The sequence below is a fragment of the Gymnoscopelus braueri genome, assembly GCF_963280865.1.
Source record: "Gymnoscopelus braueri genome assembly, chromosome: 13".
Lineage (NCBI taxonomy): Eukaryota > Metazoa > Chordata > Actinopteri > Myctophiformes > Myctophidae > Gymnoscopelus > Gymnoscopelus braueri.
In genome coordinates, this window is record NC_137615.1 from 28,676,959 (window position 1) to 28,699,458 (window position 22,500).

A 22,500-nucleotide genomic window follows, 5' to 3' on the forward strand; every position below is an offset into this window, starting at 1 on the left:
CACTCCATGCTGAATGCTGCAGGGTCCTAGGTGCTGAGCTAATTTCAGAACGCAAGAACGTTTGGCAGAAACCAGTAAGTTTCAACTTTAAAATAAAAAAATTAATACATTTCCGGTACACTTGAAATGCCACGCAACACTGACACAACTGTGTGGCGGGTGACATACTCATTCCCCTGTCTGAAGGCTTGTACGGTGACTCTGTACCGTACAGATCTTTGACCTGCAGAAACACAGAGACACAGCAAGAGGAGGGGGTGGTTAAAAGCTGGTCAGAGTTTAGGTCAATGTTCACATTGTGATGCTACTGTAAGAATGTCCTCTTCTCTCTCTCTTGCAGTGCATACAATTCAACATGTGATATTTCAGTGCAGCAGAACAGGTCGCATACTGTGTATTTGTGTGTGCGTGTGTGAGCACACAAGCTCCAGGGGCCAGATATCCCTGAAAGTATAGAAGAAATTGAAAAAGATGTAGTGACTCACAGGGCTGGGTGTGCGGGAGTGATGTGGGGAGTATGGGTGGTATTGAATGTGGGGCGACTGGGGGGCCGGGCCGGCGGGAGGGAAGTTGGCCAACATCTGCTGCTGGAGAGCCATGGCCTGCATGGTCATCTGCTGGGCCTGGGGGAGGAACACACACACACAACACACACACACACACACACACACACACACACACACACACACACACACACACACACACACACACACACACACACACACACACACACACTATTATAGCAGGAAAAGACATAGGCTACGGTATGTGATCAAATTAAGTACAGAGTGAACGGAGGAAACTTGGACACAGACCAGAATGATAGCTTGCTGGTTGATGATGGCTTGTTGCTGCTGAGCCAGTGCAGTCTGTTCTGATCCTAAACACACACACACACACACACACACACACACACACACACACACACACACACACACACACACACACACACACACACACACACACACACACACACACACACACACACACACACACACACACACACACACACACACAAATACACATGTCAAACAACAGACAACATACTACAGTATGCACACTCCGCTATGTAGAAAACAGAGGAGGCACACACTGCTGAGTCTGAAAGACACATAGTAAAATCCCAAATGTTTAATCTTGACTGGGAAAATAAGGGTATATGTGTATATTTTATACTCTGAGATAAATTAACACTTGGAATTTTGCTGTGCAAATAGAAATAAACACACAAACACGACACACCCCACTGCAAACAACACACAGTAGACTTCAGATGCTGATCAAATAAACCGCATCCAACAGATCAAACCTATAAACTTTCATTGTGAACATACTGTAACACATTTGTTACCACTTCATCACAAACCGACCAAACTCCACCACGCCCTGCACACTGAGGGGCCACACATGCTGACAAATCCAACGCCTCTCAACCCCCCTTTGCCGTATCCGGCATACCTGGAGGTAAGCCTGGCACCACAGGAACAGAGGTCATCCCTGGCACAGGGGCCATAGAAACCCCAGAGAGCGAGGACGCCCCGACACCATCGCCCCCCACAGTGGCAGAGGATGATGCGAGGACCCCAGAGGAAGAGGACCTGGGAGGGGACTGGGTATGGGGGGTGTGTTTAGGTGTAGTAGGTTCTTGGTAGTATGGACTATCAGGTGGCGGCTGGTTATAGAAGTGGTACCGTGGTTGTGGTGGTGGTGGTGGTGGTGGTGGTGGTTCTTGTTCTAGTTCTCTTTGTTGTTGTTCATACAGCTCACGGTGGTGGTGATGGGAGCGGATGGGCATGGTCGGGACAGGAGCCATCATCCCTCCTGCTACTGGGAGCACTGGGACGGCTTTGGGATGGGAGTGGCAGGCAGGTGGGAGACAGGGTTAAGAGCAAGCCATCTAAGAGACTCTCGTGTAAAACTGACTGGTGGGGGTGGGGAAATTTGATGAGTTTTTTTTACAAAACTGCATATACCTTACTGAGTAAGGTCTGAGGAAGAGCCTCCCACATACATACAACACCAGAGAGAATACCAGCACAGAGATATAGAGCTGGCTCAATGGTGCAAGGTTGTAGTCGTGGTTGGGGTCTCAAGCCTGCACATAGTTTGGGTTTGCAACTTTGCACACCTCCGGGTATGGACTAGTTACATTACATATCATGTACAAGGTGGTATTGAAATGTACAATGTACAATAGCAACATGGCGCCTGTTGAATATTTCATCCTCAGCTTGAATAATTCTGTCCAATTCCCAGACTTTTTTTTGTGAAATGCTGTAAGCTACTTTGCTTGCTGCTTTCTGTGTTCACAGGTCGTAGGATTTAGAGTGCCACTTCTGTAGCTACATTGCTACGTAAGCACTGTCTTACATTACAGAAATCTGACCATTTCTTTTCCACCTAGGAGAAGAATTATGTAAATCATAGCAGCCGAGAGGGGAGGTATACGGAACCAAATATTACATAAATCTACACCAGCTTCTGCTCCCACATTAGGCCAACATGGAACATTACTAGTTGATTAACACATTTCAGTTCGAGTGGGGAAAGGAGCCAAACAGACAAGGACGCAAAAAGAGTGATAATGATGACAGAGGAAGAAAAACAACGGAAAAGACGGACGATCAAGGTAAGACGAGAAAATAGAGCAAGAGAAAGGTAGAAAGAGAGCAAGAGATATAACGAATGTAGTCAGAGAGAGAGTGACAGACAGATACCTATAGAGAAGGAGACGGTCATCTGCGGTTACAGTGACTAGACGTCTATTCATTATCTATGAGGTGAGACCGCTCATTGCAGAGGGAATAAAGTGAGAGAACTTTACACTGCACACAGCTGATTACCTATACTCACCACTACTTACCTAACTACCTACTTACCCAACTACTATATCTACGTATCTACTTACTTACCTACATACTGCATCTATCTGTCTGTCTGTCTGCCTACTAACTTATCTGCATATATACCTGCCTACTGTACCTATCTACCTACTTGAAGACAGACCTATCGTCCTTCTTACCTACACCTACACCTACCTATAACGTTACCCATCTACAGTATCTACTTACTCACCTACTTAGCTATATCGTCTCTGTCGGGTGGAAACCTCATTTGTCCAAAACTGTGACTTTTCTGGATTCAAATAAAAAAATTGCAAAAGTAGCAGATCCACTAGCTCAAAACGCGTTGCTTTGTGTCACGTTTCGAGCTTGTGCTTGCTACTTTTGATGATTTTGTGTGACACTGCAGTATGATCAAGTAGGGCATTAATTTACGAAAAAACACAAAAAGGTAGAATATGGATATAAGAGTTTTCTGCCCAACAACAGCGATACATTTACCTATCCATCTACTCTGACCTACTTACTTAACAATCTAACAATAATACCTACGTAGCTACCTACCTACCTATCAACCTATTCATCTATAAATCTACCTACCTACATAGATCTACTTACTTACTTACCTACCTATATATCAACTTACCTACCTACCTACCTGCTGTACCTACCTACAGTATCTATACCTACTTACCTACAGTATAAGTACTTATAAATCTACCTACATACATAGATATAATATATATGGTAGATTGGGAAAAGGAGCTTGAGGTAGAGGTGAGTCTCACGTCACCTCGCCTGATCTCACCTGTCAAGAGTTCACATGATCACCAGACTCAAGTTCAGCACTTAGTCATTTAGTCATCCAACACACACGCTCACACGCTCACGCACGCACGCACGTTGCACCCACACACACACACACACACACACACACACACACACACACACACACACACACACACACACACACACACACACACACACACACACACACACACACACACACACACACACACACACACACACACACACACACACACACACACACACACACACACACTACAGGTGGCTGCGGCTAAACAGACATGCCGACTGCTCTAGACAGAAAGAGCACAGAACCATTTATCAGCCGGAGGCTAATGCTAAGCATTTAAGACCCACTTAGAACAGACTGAATTAATGATGAACACACACAGAGAGGGTGGTAAAGAGAGAGATGAGTCAGTGGAGAGGGAGTGGGGAGTGAGAGAGCTGGAAAGAGGAGGAGAAAGAGAGCAAGGGAGGGAAGGAGAGGGAAATGAAGGGAGAAATGCAGAGGGAGGGAGAGAAAGAGATAGAGAGAACCAGGGAGTACACACACACAGTATCTGACCTCCTGGGCGTATTCCTGGAGGATAGGGTCTGACCGGGGGTGTTTCACCCTGCTCTCCCTCTTCTGCCGTTACTCCTTTGTGACAGTTGCATCAGTTTAGTTTAAATGTACAATAATACAAAACACACAGTAACATTCTGAAACATTCATTCAACTGAGAGTGTGCAAATGTCTCTCAGAGGTACAAATGAAAAAATGAACACTGATCATTTTACTGAGCGCATAGAAGCAACATAACCTAACTGTCATAATAATGACAATTATGATAAAGCATGAGATGAGGTTTCTTGTAGGTATACAAACACACACACACACACTCGCACGCACGCACGCACGCACGCACGCACGCACGCACGCACGCACGCACGCACGCACGCACGCACGCACGCACGCACGCACGCACAGTCAACCACAACCACATTTACACACTTTAGTAACAGCAATAACAGAAGCAAAGGGATTTGAAAAACAACCTTTGTAATCAAAGATACCTTTGGCCCATATAGACTGACTTTTGTGTAAACTCTGTTTTCTACATTCACACATAACCACAGTTAAAAGGCCATAGCCATATACTGTATAAAGTGAAAGCAATTTGTGTTATCACTCAATTAAAAACATCCTTGTGCATTGAAAATGTACACATGGATGTACATTTTCATGTGGCTGTTGAAAAACGGCCACACGCTTTCTTATCATGACCAACGGGTACAAACAATAAACAAGTATCACTATAGAACCATATTTCAGATTGTAATGATATATCTGAATTTAACACATTATCTAGAGAATATTGCAGTAGTCATCTTATGCTAAAACGAACCCCATTGCACAATATTTCAGCTTGATAACATACAACTCCATTCATCAGACCAATTTTCCCAAACAGAACAATAACAATACAAAAACAAAACCATGTTTTTTTATGATACAACTTGTAAGGTAAATCAAACTAATAGATACCTCCTCCTCCTTTTATCCTGGCTGTTATACTGCTGGTCCTCTCCATGTCCTGACAAAACAAAGAGAGACAGTAAGAGAGATACGGTACACAGAGAGAAAGACAGGGACAGATAGAAGAAAAGGAACAGGTAGAGAGAGAGAGAGAGAGAGAGAGAGAGAGAGAGAGAGAGAGAGAGAGAGAGAGAGAGAGAGAGAGAGAGATGGAAGGATAGTGAGAATGAGTGAAGTATGGACAGCAAGGGCAAGAATGTTTTTGGACAGTATGAGAATGATCGACTCAAGTACCAACAACATGAGAGAGAGAGAGAGAGAGAAAGAGAGAGAAAGAGAAAGTCTAAAGGAAAGAAGGAGAGGAGACGTATTCTATTCTATTGGTCTTTTCGAAACCTCTGCTGAGTGAGCTAGTAGTCATGCAAACTGAATACTCCCTGGGGACACTTGAAAAAACAAAAGAAAGCACACACACACACACACACACACACACACACACACACACACACACACACACACACACACACACACACACACACACACACACACACACACACACACACACACACACACACACACACACACACACACACGAGCGAGCACAAGGAAATGGCTTTGACAACAGATAGATAAGATAAAATAACAGTCACACACAGAAATATTGATATACTGATCACAACACTAATCTGTTGTAATACATTACCAATCCCCCGAATGTGCGAATGCGTTGAAAGTGCGTTGCCTGGTGCCACAGGTAAATACTGTACGGTAGTGCAGGTCACTCAGTAACCTAATAAGCCCCCCCGGCTAGCAGCCGATCATGGCCTGCTCCATTCATACACATGGGTCACATGTTCCACACATCAATCAACATGTCGTTCCATTCAGATCAGGTGCAATGAAGGCGCTGCACAATGACATCCTGAGTGTTCATTTGAACTCTGAGAGTGTGCTAAATGGAACCTGCCTCTATATTGATAATCAGGTATAATCATGTATTTCAACTATGTTGGCTAATTGTTGTTTACAAATCATGTCAATGTTTTGACTGTGTTATACATGGGTAGAGGCCTCGTATAAGCCCTTCTTGCCTCCTCCTGGCACTTTTCCTTTCTATATTTTGTGTACTGTTTTTTGTATTGTTTTTACAATTTGCGCTGAATAAATCAGAGTGTAAAACATGGAACCAAATGGACCCTTATTCTCAGAGTTAAATTAACAATCAGGAATTCACAAGGTATCTTAATGAGGGAGTCCATGGAGTAGTTCAGATTTAAGTGCAGACATGGGCAGGGAGGAGACCGAGAGAGAGAGAGAGAGAGAGAGAGAGAGAGAGAGAGAGATAGAGAACATGTCTTTCTATCCAACACAAGGATAGAGGGATGACATGATGCATCTACTTGCCGCGGTGCTGTGTGTGCGCACGCGCGTGTGTGTGTGTGTGTGTGTGTGTGTGTGTGTGTGTGTGTGTGTGTGTGTGTGTGTGTGTGTGTGTGTGTGTGTGTGTGTGTGTGTGTGTGTGTGTGTGTGCGCACACACTGCTACTCACCATGCTGGTGTCTGACAGGACAGGGTCAAACAGGCTGTCCAGATAGCGGTCCATACCTCTCTGAGTCTGACCATCACTGAATGCATCTGACTCCACTATGCACACGCACGCACACGCACACACACACACACACACACACACACACACACACACACACACACACACACACACACACACACACACACACACACGCGCACACACACACACACACACACACACACACACACACACACATTACAAAGCACATAAATTCAATTCAATGCCTTTATTTTCATTGCAGGTGTAAGAGTATATGCACCAAAAGAAAAACTAATCAGAAATGAACTTGAATGGTCGCTCGGTTGGCGCAGTGGTAAAGTCCCTGCCCACCACCACGGAGGTTGTGGGTTCGAATCCATCGTGATGCATCCGACTTTGTCGGGCATCTTTGCGAACACAATTGGCACGTGTTCGGGGGAGGGAAGCTGGGCGGGGAGGTTGATATTGGTTATTGCACAATATGCTCCTACAGGCTGGGGCGGCACCTGTCAGCAGGGAATGTTGGGCGGGAGTTGTTCTCCCGGTGAGGGCTCCTCACTGGCAGGTGAGTCAGTAGGAAACAACAGCAGGGACAACACAGAAATGTGTGTGGGGAAGAATTAATTGGCATAACGACTAAATTGGGGAGAATAAGGGGGTAAAAATAATTGTCTACTCTAAATTTAAAAAAAGAATATGATTGAACAAGAATAATTTAGGATAAATAGAGACATTTTAACCTTTTTTTTTGTAAAGCAAAGAAAGAATGTTGGAATCAAAATGACAATCTACAAATGTAAAGGTAGTCTATGGCTGAATGTGGAGCAATCTGTGGTGCAAAAAAAATAAGTCAGTGCAGTGGAGGATATGTTAACAAGTAGTGCAATGTACAGGTAGTGAAGTGCAGTTACCAAACAGCACCATGTTGCTCCAGTTCAAGTACTGCCCATAGAATAGACAATGATACACAGTATCATTGCATGACACGCCCAAAATAGGGACGCCAGGTTGAAAGTCGTACGTTTATTTTGTTTATCCATTTGCCTTACGGCTCCTGGTGGAGATAATAATAATAGCTCACACTTGAGCTCTGATTTGGGGGTCAATGTTTCTTTTCAACATTTTAGGTGAATTCATATCTAACTATCCTACACTGTTCCTTATTTATTCTGAAACTTTAACAGCTGCTCTCCCCATTGTTTTAAACAAAAAACGTAATCAAATGTAACAAAATATGTTTTGCTCTCACTAGTCTCTAGCCAGAACCCTATCACAGCATTCATATGGTTGGCATATGCAAATACCTGGTCACGTCACGTGTATGCAGATGTGCTTGTTTGTCTGCGCGTGCGTGTGTGCATGTGTGCATGTGTGCATGTGTGTGTACCATGGCTGTAGTATCCGTCTGAGTCAGGCAGACTGTAAGCTGGTTTGCCGCTGCTAAGAGGATGTGAGCCAGGCACCTCCTCATCTGAGTCAAAACCACCTCCAAACAAACTACTGGGGTGGAATAGAAAGGTTGAGATAGAGAGCAGAGGATAGGAGAGGCATAAGTTAAATATTTCCCCTGACTAAGTTGCTCACCAAGTGTGCAAATTTGTATCCATTCATACAAGCTTCCCAGTGTGTGTGTGTGCGTGCGTACGTACGTGCGTGCGTGCGTGCGTGCGTGCGTGCGTGCGTGTGTTCTGTACTCACAGACTGGTCTTGACTCTGACCCTGGAAGGGTCCTCTGCGCTAATGATGAAGTAGCTCTTCTGCTTGGGGAAGTCAGCTGGCAGCTCCAGGTCTGAGATCAGGTCCATCACATAGTCATGGCCAGCTAACTCCACCCACTGGCCGTGCTCCTTCATCAGAATGGAACAACCCTTCCACCACTCTGACACTCCCCTGACAAACAACACATTAACCACATGAGACATAAACCCTCTAGACCAGTGGTTTCCAAACTTTTTAGCTCAAGACCCAAAAGAGTATGTCTCCCCAGGACCAAAACGAGTGAAAATAGCCGATCTACAAGCTCACAACGCAAAGCGTTGTGAGCTTGTAGATCTGATATTTTCACTATTTCTTAAGAGTTCTTTTTAGAAGAATAGAAGATTGCGATACAGCAGCCAAGTACATTAACCTAATGTACTGAGTGCAAGTAAATCCATCTGGACATTAATAAGACTAAAATTGCAAACTTTGCGGATCCGCCATTGGACAGAGGATGCATACGACAATAATGTTAATATTTGAACCTGTGTCGAAGAACATCGCCTGCTAGGTCTTCCCCACTGGTCCATGAGTGTGTTGGACAGAGAAACGACACACCTACATTAGAGATAGAGGGAGAGTGTGTGTGTGTGTGTGTGTGTGTGTGTGTGTGTGTGTGTGTGTGTGTGTGTGTGTGTGTGTGTGTGTGTGTGTGTGTGTGTGTGTGTGTGTGTGTGTGTGTGTGTGTGTGTGTGTGTGTGTGTGTGTGTGTGTGTGTGTGTGTGTTTGTGTGTGTGTGCGTGTGTGAGTGAGTGAGTGAGTGAGTGAGTGAGTGAGTGAGTGAGTGAGTGAGTGAGAGAGAGAGAGTGAGTGAGGAAAAAAAAAGTTTGATTGATTGATTCACATATTGACTAAAATGGATATGCATATATTTGTACATATCTGTCAAAAGGATGAAAGAGCACCAAAGTCTGACATCACTGCCGCTAGAGGGCGCTATCCCCCTGGGTCACAGCGTTATTTTTTGTATTGGAATTCCCATTGGGAATCTTAGATCCAGAAATATACAAACCACCCAGGCGATTTTACTCATATGGATATGAAGCATCAACTGACAGTGATTTATCCGAAGATTTGTCCAAAGAGTACGATTATTATATATTTTTCTCCAAACACAGACGACGTTATCAAATGTAACTCAATATGGTCACATACCTGACAAAATCTGTCAAAAAGATAAAACAAAAAAAAACTTCTTTCCATTGTGGTCCTTTAATAAGTAAGAATAATATAAGTGCACGTGTGTACGTGCACGCTTGCAACCATTTTATCTATTTACTGTACAAATCAAATCAATATTATGTTCAACTCATTCTGCCATTGTCATATTGAGAGCCTTGGTGTTCTGCCAATTGATCCTGACCTGCTATGAATAATGAATGATGGTCAATATCACATTTATCCCATGGGATGAAGCAGCCCAGCCCTGTTACACAATACCCGGTTGCTTCTCTCTTCAAGCGTGGCATTGTTTTTTGTGTTTTATATTTTTATTTTTATTTTTGCAAAGCAGTTTTTAACACTTTTGAAATTATATTACTGATGTAGGTAAGACATATCAATTAAACTCAAATTCTCCTAGCAGCAACAGACGAGGGAGAGGACCGGGCTCACCGTCTAAGCAATACACCTGCAGCACCATGTTAGCCTTCTTCCTATTGGCTGTCCACTCCAGCAGAGACAGTGGATAGGTCCGTGCGGTCTCAGGGGCGGGGCCTGAACTCAACTGGGACTTCTGATTGGCCTGTATGAGTCGGTGTTGCAGCAGCGCCTGGCAACCAATGGGGGCATGGTCAGACACAAACCTGGAGAGAGACAGGTCAAGTGAAGCATTAGATGTATACAGTAGTTAATGAAGGTCAAGTAGATAATTATGACGGTGATGTCTTTTAATGTCCCCAGGGTGAAATTCATTGCATGCCATAGTTTGTTACTTACTGCATCCAGTGTTACAAGACACAACTACAAAACACACACTAGACAACAGAACAACACAACAAAGACACTAGAATAACACAACAAAGACACAACCTCAAGACCTAACACAACAACGAGCCACATAAATATACAAAAATCTATCCAAATCAATATGTTCGAAGCTGCCTACCTAGCCTGGAAACCAGACGAATCTGCCAGCACAAAAAAAGGGGCCCAGTATGCAAATATGGGACTGGTTTATGACAAGAGGCATTTTTTTAATCCGCCCCTTGGAAATGCAGGTTCCACACACCTACCTGAAGATGATGTGTTATATAATTCACTGCAATGCATCACTTCCTAAATGCATGAGTCTCATCTTCCTAAATGCATGAGTCTCAACTTCCTAAATGCATGAGTCTCAACTCCCTAAATGCATGAGTCTCAACTTCCTAAATAAATGATTCTCAGCCTCCTAAATGCACGATAATATATCCGTATCATTACTGGTTTGTTTGAGCCAGCTCTATATCAGTTACAATTTCCTTCATTTACTTGAAGCATGAACAGTTTGTGTGCGTGCGTGCGTGCGTGCGTGCGTGCGTGCGTGCGTGCGTGCGTGCGTGCGTGCGTGCGTGCGTGCGTGCGTGCGTGCGTGCGTGCGTGCGTGCGTGCGTGCGTGCGTGCGTGTGTGCGTGCGTGTGTGCGTGAGCGAGCATAGGAGTGCTTGAGACAGCATGCAGGTAATCCTCACTTCAGCAGGTGTTTCTCCAACTTGGGTGAGGGTGCGAAGGCACAGGCACAGGCCAGCAGCAGCAGCCAGCCTCTGTCGGCGTTGTGAGGGTTAAAGTTCCGCCACACTTGATTGGCCACCTGAGACATGATCTCGTCCCGTAACCCCGGCGAAGACAGGCCGCGCTGGATGATGTAGTTCCCAAACAGGTTCTCGGGAGCACCATTCAGGTGGGGGTCCCCCATGAACCTCAACACCTACAGAACACACAGAGACCAAAGACCTATGGAGATTAGGACCACTGTTCCCTTTTTGCTTGCCCTGTAATCTTGTTTTTAACTGCTGTACTGTATTTGGCGCCTGAATTTCCCATAGCGAGAGCAATAAAGGTCTTATCTTACCTTGGAGTAGGACTGGGCGATATAGCTTCAAATCAGACTCACACTTATTTCAAACATTTGCCTCGATCACGATTAATGAACGATTATAATAGTGAAATAGTGAACATATCAAAAAAATATCTAGAAGCTCACAACGCGTTGCATCGTGACGTGTTGTGAGCTATTTTCACTATTTATTACACAGAACCATTGTACAATGAAGTATATGCCTAGAACCTTTTACTAAAGGGCGTTCAGAAGTTCAAAACCTCTGTTCTAAGCCTGAAACATACACGTAAACGTACACGAATACTGATGTTTCAAGTTACACAAGATTGATTTCACGTGTTGTTGCGTTCTGGATTCTGGTCACCTTGAAATTCGTAACGTGACGCAAGCATGACATGCATTGCAGCAAGGGTTTCTATAGCAGGCAACATTAGAATAATGCAGTCTCCTTGGAAATAGCAGGCTGCAGTTTCAAATGTTTACGTTTATTAGGATTTATTAGGACCTCAATGAATCTAAACAAAGCCAACAAATCAGGTGTTGTATCTGTAACTCTTAGATGAAAAACATGTTCGGTCAAGGGACAAGATCACAGACAAAGCCCTTCTGCAACACTAGTTCACAAAAGAAGCAAGTGAGAGCACAGATGAGGTCCCACCATGTGCCCCAGTCTGGAGCCGTAGCCCTCACGTCAAAAAGCTGGACGCTGCCCTCAACACCGCCCTACAGACTCCCGATGTCTATGAGCCACTCCAACTAACCAACTGCCTGTCCTCGCTGGAATCGCCCCAGCAGAGGTCAGACGAGAAGAGGCCATGCTGGCCCTTGCTCGGAACGCACAGTTGAGTGAATCCCACCACCTCCACCACAAGGTCGTCACGGAGACACCACAGCCTCAAGTCCCGGCGCCACACAGGCCTAGGAACTGCTCCACGCAACACCAGCTGACACCTCCAAGGCTTCCTGGGTGAAGGCAAGATGGAGGGACCAGAGGACGGCAGCAGAACACCTCTACATCGAGGATCCCACAGATGTTCCTGGCCAGCACCTCCCCCGTAAGGAGTGGACAACCCTCAATTGCCTGAGGACAGGTGTGGGACGTTTCGGTGCAGCAATGCAGAAGTGGGGTCTCACAGGCAGTGCCCACTGCGAATGTGGGGATCCATTACAGACTGTGGAACACGTGCTTACCAGCTGCCCCAAATACCAACCACCGAATGGTGATCGTGGCTTAATTGACCTAGATGATGACACGCTGGACTGGCTTGTTGCAACAGAGCTGAAGGTCTAAGGACATTATGACAGAAGACAGAAGAAGGTCCCACCATGATGAAAAGTCCCAGGGCCTCTTCTCTTAGGTCCTCATCTATCCGTGTCAGTGGTGCCTCAATAGGAGCCATCAGCATTCCAAACTTTGGTTCCTACATGGATAGGGGAAATACAAGAGGAGGTGCATCTTATTAACCATATACTGTACCTATAGATTGTATATTAAATAGTAAATACTGTGAACGCATAACCATTGATAGATTCATTGTAGATGTTTCTTTTCTCCATTGTAGATTACTATACATTTTTATCAATACTACTTGGATAGATTATTCATGTACACTTTCTGACTACATTTATTTATATTTCTGCCTGTTACACCAGCTCATACACCATGCAAATCCCGGTCGTTTCAAGTGCAGATGTCCAAGCAAGAACTTAAATCTCCTTTAGTTTTTAATTCCTGTACTTTACTGCCTTATAATAACTCCTTTCGTAGTATCTAAGAGTTACTTCAGACATGGAAGATGAAAATCTCCTTCCGGCATGCTGCATGCATTAAATCAACAATAAGAATTGGCAAATTAATTATGTATTAGGCTAGTGTAGCAGACCTGCCAAAAATTGGAATTAGAACAATGTATGTTCTGGACTGGGGGGGAGACCACGCCTGATAACAATCTCACCTGATAACATCTCCCAGTCCTCCCCTGCTACCCTGATTAATCTCACCTGACAACACCTCCTCCTCCTCACTTGACACCGATCCATCTGATAACAACTCCTGTGTGTGTGATACCGATCACTTCTGATAACAACTCCTGTGTGTGTGATACCGATCACTTCTGCTAACAACTCCTGTGTGTGTGATACCGATCACTTCTGATAACTCCTGTGTGTGTGATACCGATCACTTCTGATAACTCCTGTGTGTGTGATACCGATCACTTCTGATAACAACTCCTGTGTGTGTGATACTGATCACTTCTGATAACAACTCCTCCCTTATCTCCTCCCCTCACGCCAATCAGTGAGGTATTTATATCTTGCTATGTCTACCTGTCATCTGTGATTTGTATCTCGCACCCCTCCATCATTCCATTCTCCCCACTTTTCTGTGTCTTTCTCTTCTACGTATGCTTTACTTTTCAGGTTCCTGATGGGGGGGTCTTCAGCGTCATCCACCGGACCCCCCGCCCCCCTCGACGGACCTCCAAGTCAAATGCTCCACTTCATCATCCAGCTCCCTTCATCATCATGACCTGTCACTCTTTCCCCTTCCCCCTTTCATCCCATCCTCATCCTTCCATCCCCTTCAGCCCTCTGTCCATTTCACTCTGTTCAGGTCAAGCCGGTCCCACGCTCGTACACCCTCCAATCACATATACGACCAGGATCTTAACCCATTAAGACCTGAGGCCGATTCTACAAAATGTCTTCTTCTAAAACAGTTTTCTAACATATGTAAATGTATTTGGTCGCAGAGCCCATCTCAAAATATATTGTTCCAGGGACCCCTAAAAGCAAAGATGTGAGTTGAAAATGTTTTTAGAGAAGTTTTAAAGATTTAGACAAATTTTCACGATTTTTCAAAAATAGCAGATCTACAAGCTCATAGCGCGGCACGAAGAGACTCGCTATGAGCTTGTATATCATACAGTATGTATTGTGTCATGTTCTTTTAATACAGTACATGAATATATTTAGGTTCTACCCAATGAGGGATTCATATGTATTATCATGTCAACGTAATATCTGTGTAATATTCTCTGCTTCGGGGTGGGGGTGGGTGATCTCAGAGTCTGCGCCATGCTTGCATAGAGCATGAGCATCACAGAACCACACCACCAAATACAATGCATCATCATTCAAAATGAACGAATTGTGCTGTGTACTAATAACATTGAACGAACCCTGAAGTAGGTCTGTACGTAGCGGTAGAAGGGGTAGTTGTTGATGTCCAGAGGCAGCGTGTGCTGAGTCTCCTCCCTGATGTGAGGAGCCTGGAGCATAGCCAAGCAGTCTGAATGTAACACTTTACCACCTAGAGAGAGAGACAGAGAGGTAAGGGACAGAGATGAAGTCAGAGAGAAAGAGACAGATAGACAGACAGTGAGAGGCAAAAAATATATATAATGAATGTACTGTAGGGTGCAACAGTTCAACTAACTATTTGATGTAATCGATCATATAAAATAATCAATAATCAATTTTAATTAAAAATAATCGATTTGGGACACACACACGCACACGCACGCGCACGCACACGCACACGCACGCACACGCACACGCACACGCACACGCACACGCACACACACACACACACACACACACACACACACACACACACACACACACACACACACAACACACACTGACTTAGTGCTGTCTGCAGTAAGGCTCCCAGCTCTGCAGGAATCACCAGATGTGTGACATTCACCACCTCTCTCTTCGTCAGCTCCTGGAGGAGAGAGAGAACATCAATTGATCAGTGTGTGTGTGTGTGTGTGTGTGTGTGTGTGTGAGTGAGTGAGTGAGTGAGTGTGTGTGTGTGTGTGTGTGTGTGTGTGTGTGTGTGTGTGTGTGTGTGTGTGTGTGTGTGTGTGTGTGTGTGTGTGTGTGTGTGTGTGTGTGTGTGTGTGTGTGTGTGTGTGTGTGCGTGTGCGTGTGCATGTGTGTGTGTGTGTGTGTGCGTGTGTGCCTGAAAGTGTGTGAGTCCTTGTTTTTGTAAGAACAAGAGGGAGGTTATTTTCCAGTAATATCCTGAGAACACTGTGTATCTGTTATGACCCAAAATGTCCTCCTCTTCAAGTGTCCTTGTGAACGTATCTGAATTCAGCAGAGATTTGAATGCCTTATTTTATACTTCATCATTTGGCAGTGTCAGGCAAAAGTAGCGAAAATAGCAGATCTACAAACTCACCAACGCGTCACGGCTATTTTCACGATATTTTGAAAACAATTTGAAATATTTCACCTATGACATGCCCAAAATAGGGATGCCAGGTTGAAAGAGGTTAATAGTGTCTGTGGGTTTATTAAGTATTTAACCAATGAATTAATTAAACATAGCTTGTGACTAAATCAATGTTTCTCAAAATGGGGTCTGGGGACCCCCAGTGGTCATTTTAACCACTTTATCCATTTATACGTTGGCTATCCAAAAATAGCAGATTACAAGCTCACAGCACGTCACTTTGTGCAGCGCTGCGAGCTTGTAGATCTGCTATTTTTAAAGAAAAATAAATCTTGAAAGTATTTTGAATAATTTAGATTATTCAAATCTTCCGGGGGTCCCTGGCACACAAAACATTTTCAGATGTTCCAATACATTTCAATTAGGGGGTCCTTGACATGAAAATGTTTGAGAAACACTGGACTAAAATAATAACTACATTGGATGCATTGGAACACAGGTTCCATTTCCTAAAAAGTAATGGTTTTGGACATGCTAAGTTTGCCGCCCGACAGCGACGACATGTATCATGCCTTTTGATTGTAGAACATGTGATTATTTGGGTTTACTTTCCTTTTGTTGGTCTATGTGCACAGATATTTGTTAATGATATTTAATTGTGTATTATTGTTAATATTGTATGCTATGTTGATGAATTGAATACATAAGACCACAATGCAATTTTTGTGCTCTTCACATTTCTGACTAATATCAATCAATCAATCAAGTAATCAATCAATCAAGCAATCAATGACCTTGTAAATGGCCCATAAGGTTTGATTCTTACCCTGTCTCTTCGCCTGCGGTCCTCCCAACGCAGCTGTAAACAGCAAACAACAATTAAACCAACCACTTCACCACTTAGATCTAATTGTGAACCACAAAAATAGCTCTTGGATAAGTACAAGTAAGGATATCAATGATATAGTGTGACAAAAACCCAATCCAAATGGGTCATTTCAAGTTATTGGCAAACTCCTCATATCAGAACAATGGGATTCAAATCAGCAACGTTTCCATTTAATAAGTACACAATGATGGTGTGCTGGTTAAAATCCTAATTTCAAAACCACTCTGACATGGGATCATCCTGTCTTCTTTCCTGTGATGCCCATACATTGCCTTGCTCTCTGCTTTTCTGCTCTCTGTCAAAAAAAGCTTGGATGGGTATAATGCCCACCCAACTTAATAAAAGGAAAAATAATGTGTACCTTGATGTATCTTTTGCGGTTGACGTACATGTTGACCGTTGAGCGGAACTGGATCAGACTCTGTCTCATAATCACATAGCGCCTCCTAAAGGAGGTCACACAAAATTATATGTATGAGATTATCAGCTGAATGAAGCTGTAAATGCAAGCCATATAACCAAATAAATAATTACAAAGTTTGCTGGTTTGATTCCTTGCATGGACAGGAGAGTGTATTTCTTGTGCATCAAAGACGTACACATTTTTGTTTTTAAAACACACACATACGAACATCTTCTAGATTTACCACTCAGGGAGAGAAACGGAGGTCCATAAAGGTCTTGCAACCCGTTCTTTCTTATTTTGATCTCTGCTTTGATTGTAATGATTATAAAATTGTATTTACTTTATTTACCGTATTTAGCGTATTTTATGTTTTTATTCTTTGATGTGTGCACACTCTCACAGACTTAACATTCAAGATTTGGTCGCTAGTTTGAAACCAAACAGTGTTGAGAATGTGTACCTGGCGAGGAAGCCTTTGCAGCGTGCCTGGAGGGCCACGATCCTCCAGCGGAAGGACATGATGAGTTTACAGAGCAAGAACTGGCGTGTGTAGCGCTGCAGAGTACGGGCCGCCACGTGACGCACACGCTCACGTTTGAACTCACAAAGCTGGAACACGTCCTCCTTTAGAAACAACTGGCACACATACAGTACACATACAGAGCAGAGGGGGGGGGGGGGGGTTAAAGATCACAGCCGGAGGAAACAAAGAATTGTGCACTTGAGCCTAACTAGTCTATTTTTTGAGTGCCGCTATTTCCACTTAGGTGGTTTTCTTAAAGGCATCAGCTTGTATATGGATGAGACATCAACTATATCAATAGTTTTGATGCAACACATTGAGTAAAGACCTTCGAAATACTGAATCTCACCTTGTTGACTCCTACATAGAAACATCCTGGTACGAGCGGGTACATTTTACTCAGCATGATGACACAGTTATCTCCATTAGCTTCAGGGATCTGATGCATCCCTACAATGGACTTATACCTATAGATTAAACACACGCGCGCACACACACACACACACACACACACACACACACACACACACACACACACACACACACACACACACACACACACACACACACACACACACACACACACACACACACACAGAAGATGGAAATTTGCTAAGCTAACTCTGGTATAGTGCATCAAATGGTAACATTATTTAAGTTTAATACTCTACATGGACATACATATGAACAAGCATTCATTTATTTTTACATGGGTAGATATGTGCAACTAAGCACGCATGTGCTCCATACAGACTAATGCAAACACAGGGACACAAACAAAACAAACCACTGTTAAAGACAAAGATGTATCCACTAAACCATCTTTAAACAAAGGATAAAGTGGTTAAACTGTTTCTGGGGACCCCCTGGAACCCCCTCAAGGACCCCTGGGGGACCCTACTTTGAGTACCACTGGACCATACTGTATAGGTTGATGTGCTAACTCCTGTGTGTGTGTGTGTGTGTGTGTGTGTGTGTGTGTGTGTGTGTGTGTGTGTGTGTGTGAGTGTGTGTGTGTGTGTGTGTGTGTGTGTGTGTGTGTGTGTGTGTGTGTGTGTGTGTGTGTCTGTGTGTGTGTGTGTGTGTGTGTGTGTGTGTGTGTGTGTGTGTGTGTGTGTGTGTGTGTGTGCGCGCGCGTGTGTGTGTGTGTGTGTGTGTGTGTGTGTGTGTGTGTGTGTGTGTGTGTGTGTGTGTGTGTGTGTGTGTGTGTGTGTGTGTGTGTGTGTGTGTGTGTGTGTGTGTTTGTTACCTGAACAGGAAGATAGAAAATGGCATTCGGATAGGAAATCCTTCCATGCGGATCCTGATGGTCTCCAACACACCAGAGTAACACAGCTGGGTGTGGACCAGCTCACTGTCAAACAACCCTGGCTCCTGTACACACACACAAAAATAGAAGATCTACAAGCTTATGGATTGGCTATTTGCACTACTTTTGTGCATTTATGAAATTCATGAAAAAAAAAGAGATACAAGGTTTCTGCTCAACAGCGACGATATATATATTTCTATACACACAAAAACACACATAACGGTGCATGGGCACATCTGCACATAAACACTTTTTAATATTGGTATGAAATGCATATGCAGTGATGGTAAAAGCATCATCCACCTATTACATATCAGATAGGAATACTGTACTGTATATAAACTGTTATCACATAGAAGCACCTACCTTCAAATTGTTTGGCTTAATACAACGTACAAAAAAGGGGTTGCAGCTGAAAAAGAAAAGACGACAAAATAAGTCTAATGACAAAGTGTTTCTCTCTCTCTCTCTCTCTCTCACCCACCCCCCCCCCCCCTCTCTCTCACTCTCTCTCTCTCCTCACCTCTGCATCTTCTCCACTAGTTCCATTAGTGATGCCTGGAACTTGGAGCTGACAGTGGAAGCTTGGTACTTCCTGGTTCCTGTGTCGCTCTTCCTCATATGACCTCCTCTCTGACCTATGGCCCCCGCATGAACCAGGAACAGGTTTGACACCATCTGGACACATAGATGTACAGTTACACACAGACACAGACTGAAAGGAGAAATGCTGTCACGTCAACATGATTGATATAGCATTCTTAAATACAATCTAAAGGGCATTCTCTCCTCTCATCTCCCCTCCTCTCACCTTGTTTTTACTCTGTATGAACAGGTCCAGGACATCCTGTCGGACCTGGTCATAGTTCTTATCCAGGAACTTGTGGACCTGTAGGACATGACAGCAGCATTCATAAATCAAAATGAATCAAAATGAATCAAATCCATTCCACTGGGCAGAAGAGGATTAATCCTTTACTAACCGGCCTCCTCTGTGTGGTAAGTTTTTCCACATTTGCAAGATTTAAAAACACTACGGCTGTGTCTACTTCGTTTTCCGTGTATAGGGAGTTCTATGTAGAGGACTATATCGTGCACACATTGGCAGAACGAAATTAATGAACACTTTCTGACATTATTCGGGTTGCCATTAATTACACCATTGCTGTCGGACAATTAAAACACAACAGATCAATGTAGTACTGTAGGTATAGTGTTTGGTTGGTGATAGTTTGCCGGTTGTACCCTACTTTTCACAATGTGAATTATTATGTGATTACATTATGGGATACGATGAGTCCACTATAAATATAACTACAACACTACAAAATGGCAAACTCACTAGAGTGGACTATGTAGTGTGTAGTGAGTGATTTCGGACTACGTAATTCAGCAAAGTGGATGGTGGAGTGCAGATCAAATTCAAGATCACTGAGATCAATGGTGAATATCAATCAAATGTCAAAACATTCAGTAAAAATATGTTGAAAATGACCAGTTAGAGGCACTGTAACTAAAGATTAGCCAGTGAGAAGATGAGTACCTGGTAGGTGACCCGGCCAGCAAAGTGTTTGATGGTGAACTCAGGGAGAGGCATCTTTGGCTTCTGATACAGCTCACTGTTGCCATGGTGATAGTGACACTTCTGGAGAAAGGTGTGGTCTGTTGCCTGGCGACAAAATAACAACATGTTGATCAATCAAGGATGATAATCAATGCCTGCTGTACAGTATGGGACCAAGACATGGAATGCTATGAATGGCACTTGATGTCACATGGGCGGACCACATCAGAAACGTGGACCTCTACGGAGGCCTCCCGCAGGTCACTGTGTGTCAGGCACCCGGAACTGGTAGCGAGCGGACTGACACTGTGGGAGTCAACCCAAGGCACAGCTTAGGAGAAGAAAGAGGTGCACCACCTAGCATTTGAGCCACGGACCACCATTTGATGAGATTTAGACTCTCAGACCCAAAACGTAGAATATTTTCTTATCATTGGATACGATTTTGTCCACAATTACATGCTGTATTGATGTTGGTACCATAGGAGAGATAACAGGCAAACGTTGATCAAAATAACAATTCTTCAATTAAGTAATGCAGATGTTTAGCAATAATTTAATAAATCGCACCTGAGGGAAGCAGGCCTGGTCATCAAGAATCCTCAGTATCCCATGAGGCTTAGCAGCAATGAGGTCCATAACAGGTTGGTTGTCGTTGAACTGGATGTCCTGCCATGGGATCTGCTCCCTCATGTACTCCTCCTATACAGAAATATATTAACACAGTACAGTATGTAAGTAGTATGTAATATAACATGCGGTCTACGTGTGCATGTTTTTGTGTGCGTGCGTGTGTGCGTGCGTGCGTGCGTGCGTGTGTGTGTGAGTAAGAGAGAGAGGTGGAATCACCTGTTCCTCCCTGAATATGATACGGTTGAAGAAGAACTGAAGATACTCGTTTGCATAATTAATGCAAAGTTGCTCAAAGCTGTTGAAGGTCAGATCCTGGTATACACACACAGACGCACAAACACACAAACACACAAACGCACAAATGCACAAAAACACACAGAGTGGGTGATTCGTTTTTTTGTTTTTTACATGTGATGTAATTCATCTTTATGGCTTGTCTCTTTAGCTGCAGTGACCACAAGAAGAGAGAGGAGAAACATTTGTTCAAAGAAAAGGTAACAACAGACAAACAACAGTAAATGTCATCCATCATGTAAAGGAATCATACTTAATGAGCGTCGCGCTTGGCACAGACATGCGCAGAGCAAATTCTGTCAGGTAACTCAGTGCAGTTGTTGGCGGCCGACCATTGGGCCGCCTCAGCACCACGTTCACCTCCACTCATCCAATCACACTCATTTCATTCTCAGACCGCTCTATTTAACTGGAAGTTTGCACTACCTCAGCCCTGCTTGCTTTTGCTGCTGCTCATGCTGATGCTGCTGCTCTCACCACTGCTGTCTTGCAAAACAAAATTGCTGCTCACCCTCCACCACCCCAGCTACCACCTGTCGTTTTGGATCTGCTGTTTATGTACGGGGGATTCAGAGTCCCTATGGTTGGGAGATGCGCTTTATCAGAGTACCTAAAAGCAGATCCAATTCATCGCCAAACCATAATAAATATATTGCTCATTTTGTATTCAATAAAAAAATATCTTATCCTTCATGAGTTGTCCTTTATCCATTCATGAGTTGCCCTGACAGAACTGTATAGTATATAATACAGTAGGTAATAAGTTGACTGTATATTCTACTATATTCCTGAGAATCCTAGCGAGTGATGGATACATTATTACAGCCTCATAACACCCTCATAACACAATAACAACTAAATTCATAATGAAAAGTCATTCAGATAATCACCTGATATCAATAAAATATACACATCCAATAATAACACACTCATAATGAGCTTAACCTTGTTGACAGTGGTCCCCCAGGAGTGTATATTTGGTACCCTCCTCTACACCAAATCTCTTTCACTGAATGTCCGGCTATTTTTTGCAGAGTGTTTGCCTATTATGACATGCCCAGAATGGGTACACCAGGGATCATGTGGTCAAGATGCATCATATTACACCCCATGGGAAGGCATTACCAGAATCCTGAATTCCAACACTTTAAACGGCT

General features: G+C 43.7%; 1 protein-coding gene across 1 annotated transcript in view; it reads right to left on the bottom strand.

Moving 5' to 3' along the window:
- Nucleotides 1-22,500, bottom strand: part of myo15aa (myosin XVAa) — a 61,248-nt gene that overhangs the window by 20,088 nt on the left and 18,660 nt on the right. The window contains exons 14-40 of the mRNA XM_080448243.1: nt 21,266-21,361; nt 20,987-21,118; nt 20,396-20,521; nt 19,664-19,741; nt 19,376-19,530; nt 19,219-19,264; nt 18,790-18,914; nt 17,890-18,007; nt 17,478-17,653; nt 16,973-17,057; nt 16,549-16,581; nt 15,185-15,266; nt 14,719-14,849; nt 12,862-12,957; nt 11,169-11,404; nt 10,112-10,302; nt 8,983-9,055; nt 8,438-8,629; nt 8,127-8,239; nt 6,722-6,816; nt 5,182-5,230; nt 4,219-4,293; nt 1,768-1,845; nt 1,692-1,736; nt 816-880; nt 486-623; nt 169-223 (exon numbers count right to left, since the gene is read on the bottom strand). Coding sequence (XP_080304369.1) covers nt 169-223; nt 486-623; nt 816-880; nt 1,692-1,736; nt 1,768-1,845; nt 4,219-4,293; nt 5,182-5,230; nt 6,722-6,816; nt 8,127-8,239; nt 8,438-8,629; nt 8,983-9,055; nt 10,112-10,302; nt 11,169-11,404; nt 12,862-12,957; nt 14,719-14,849; nt 15,185-15,266; nt 16,549-16,581; nt 16,973-17,057; nt 17,478-17,653; nt 17,890-18,007; nt 18,790-18,914; nt 19,219-19,264; nt 19,376-19,530; nt 19,664-19,741; nt 20,396-20,521; nt 20,987-21,118; nt 21,266-21,361 — 2,884 coding nt within the window. The remainder of the gene's footprint in view (nt 1-168; nt 224-485; nt 624-815; nt 881-1,691; nt 1,737-1,767; nt 1,846-4,218; nt 4,294-5,181; nt 5,231-6,721; nt 6,817-8,126; nt 8,240-8,437; nt 8,630-8,982; nt 9,056-10,111; nt 10,303-11,168; nt 11,405-12,861; nt 12,958-14,718; nt 14,850-15,184; nt 15,267-16,548; nt 16,582-16,972; nt 17,058-17,477; nt 17,654-17,889; nt 18,008-18,789; nt 18,915-19,218; nt 19,265-19,375; nt 19,531-19,663; nt 19,742-20,395; nt 20,522-20,986; nt 21,119-21,265; nt 21,362-22,500) is intronic.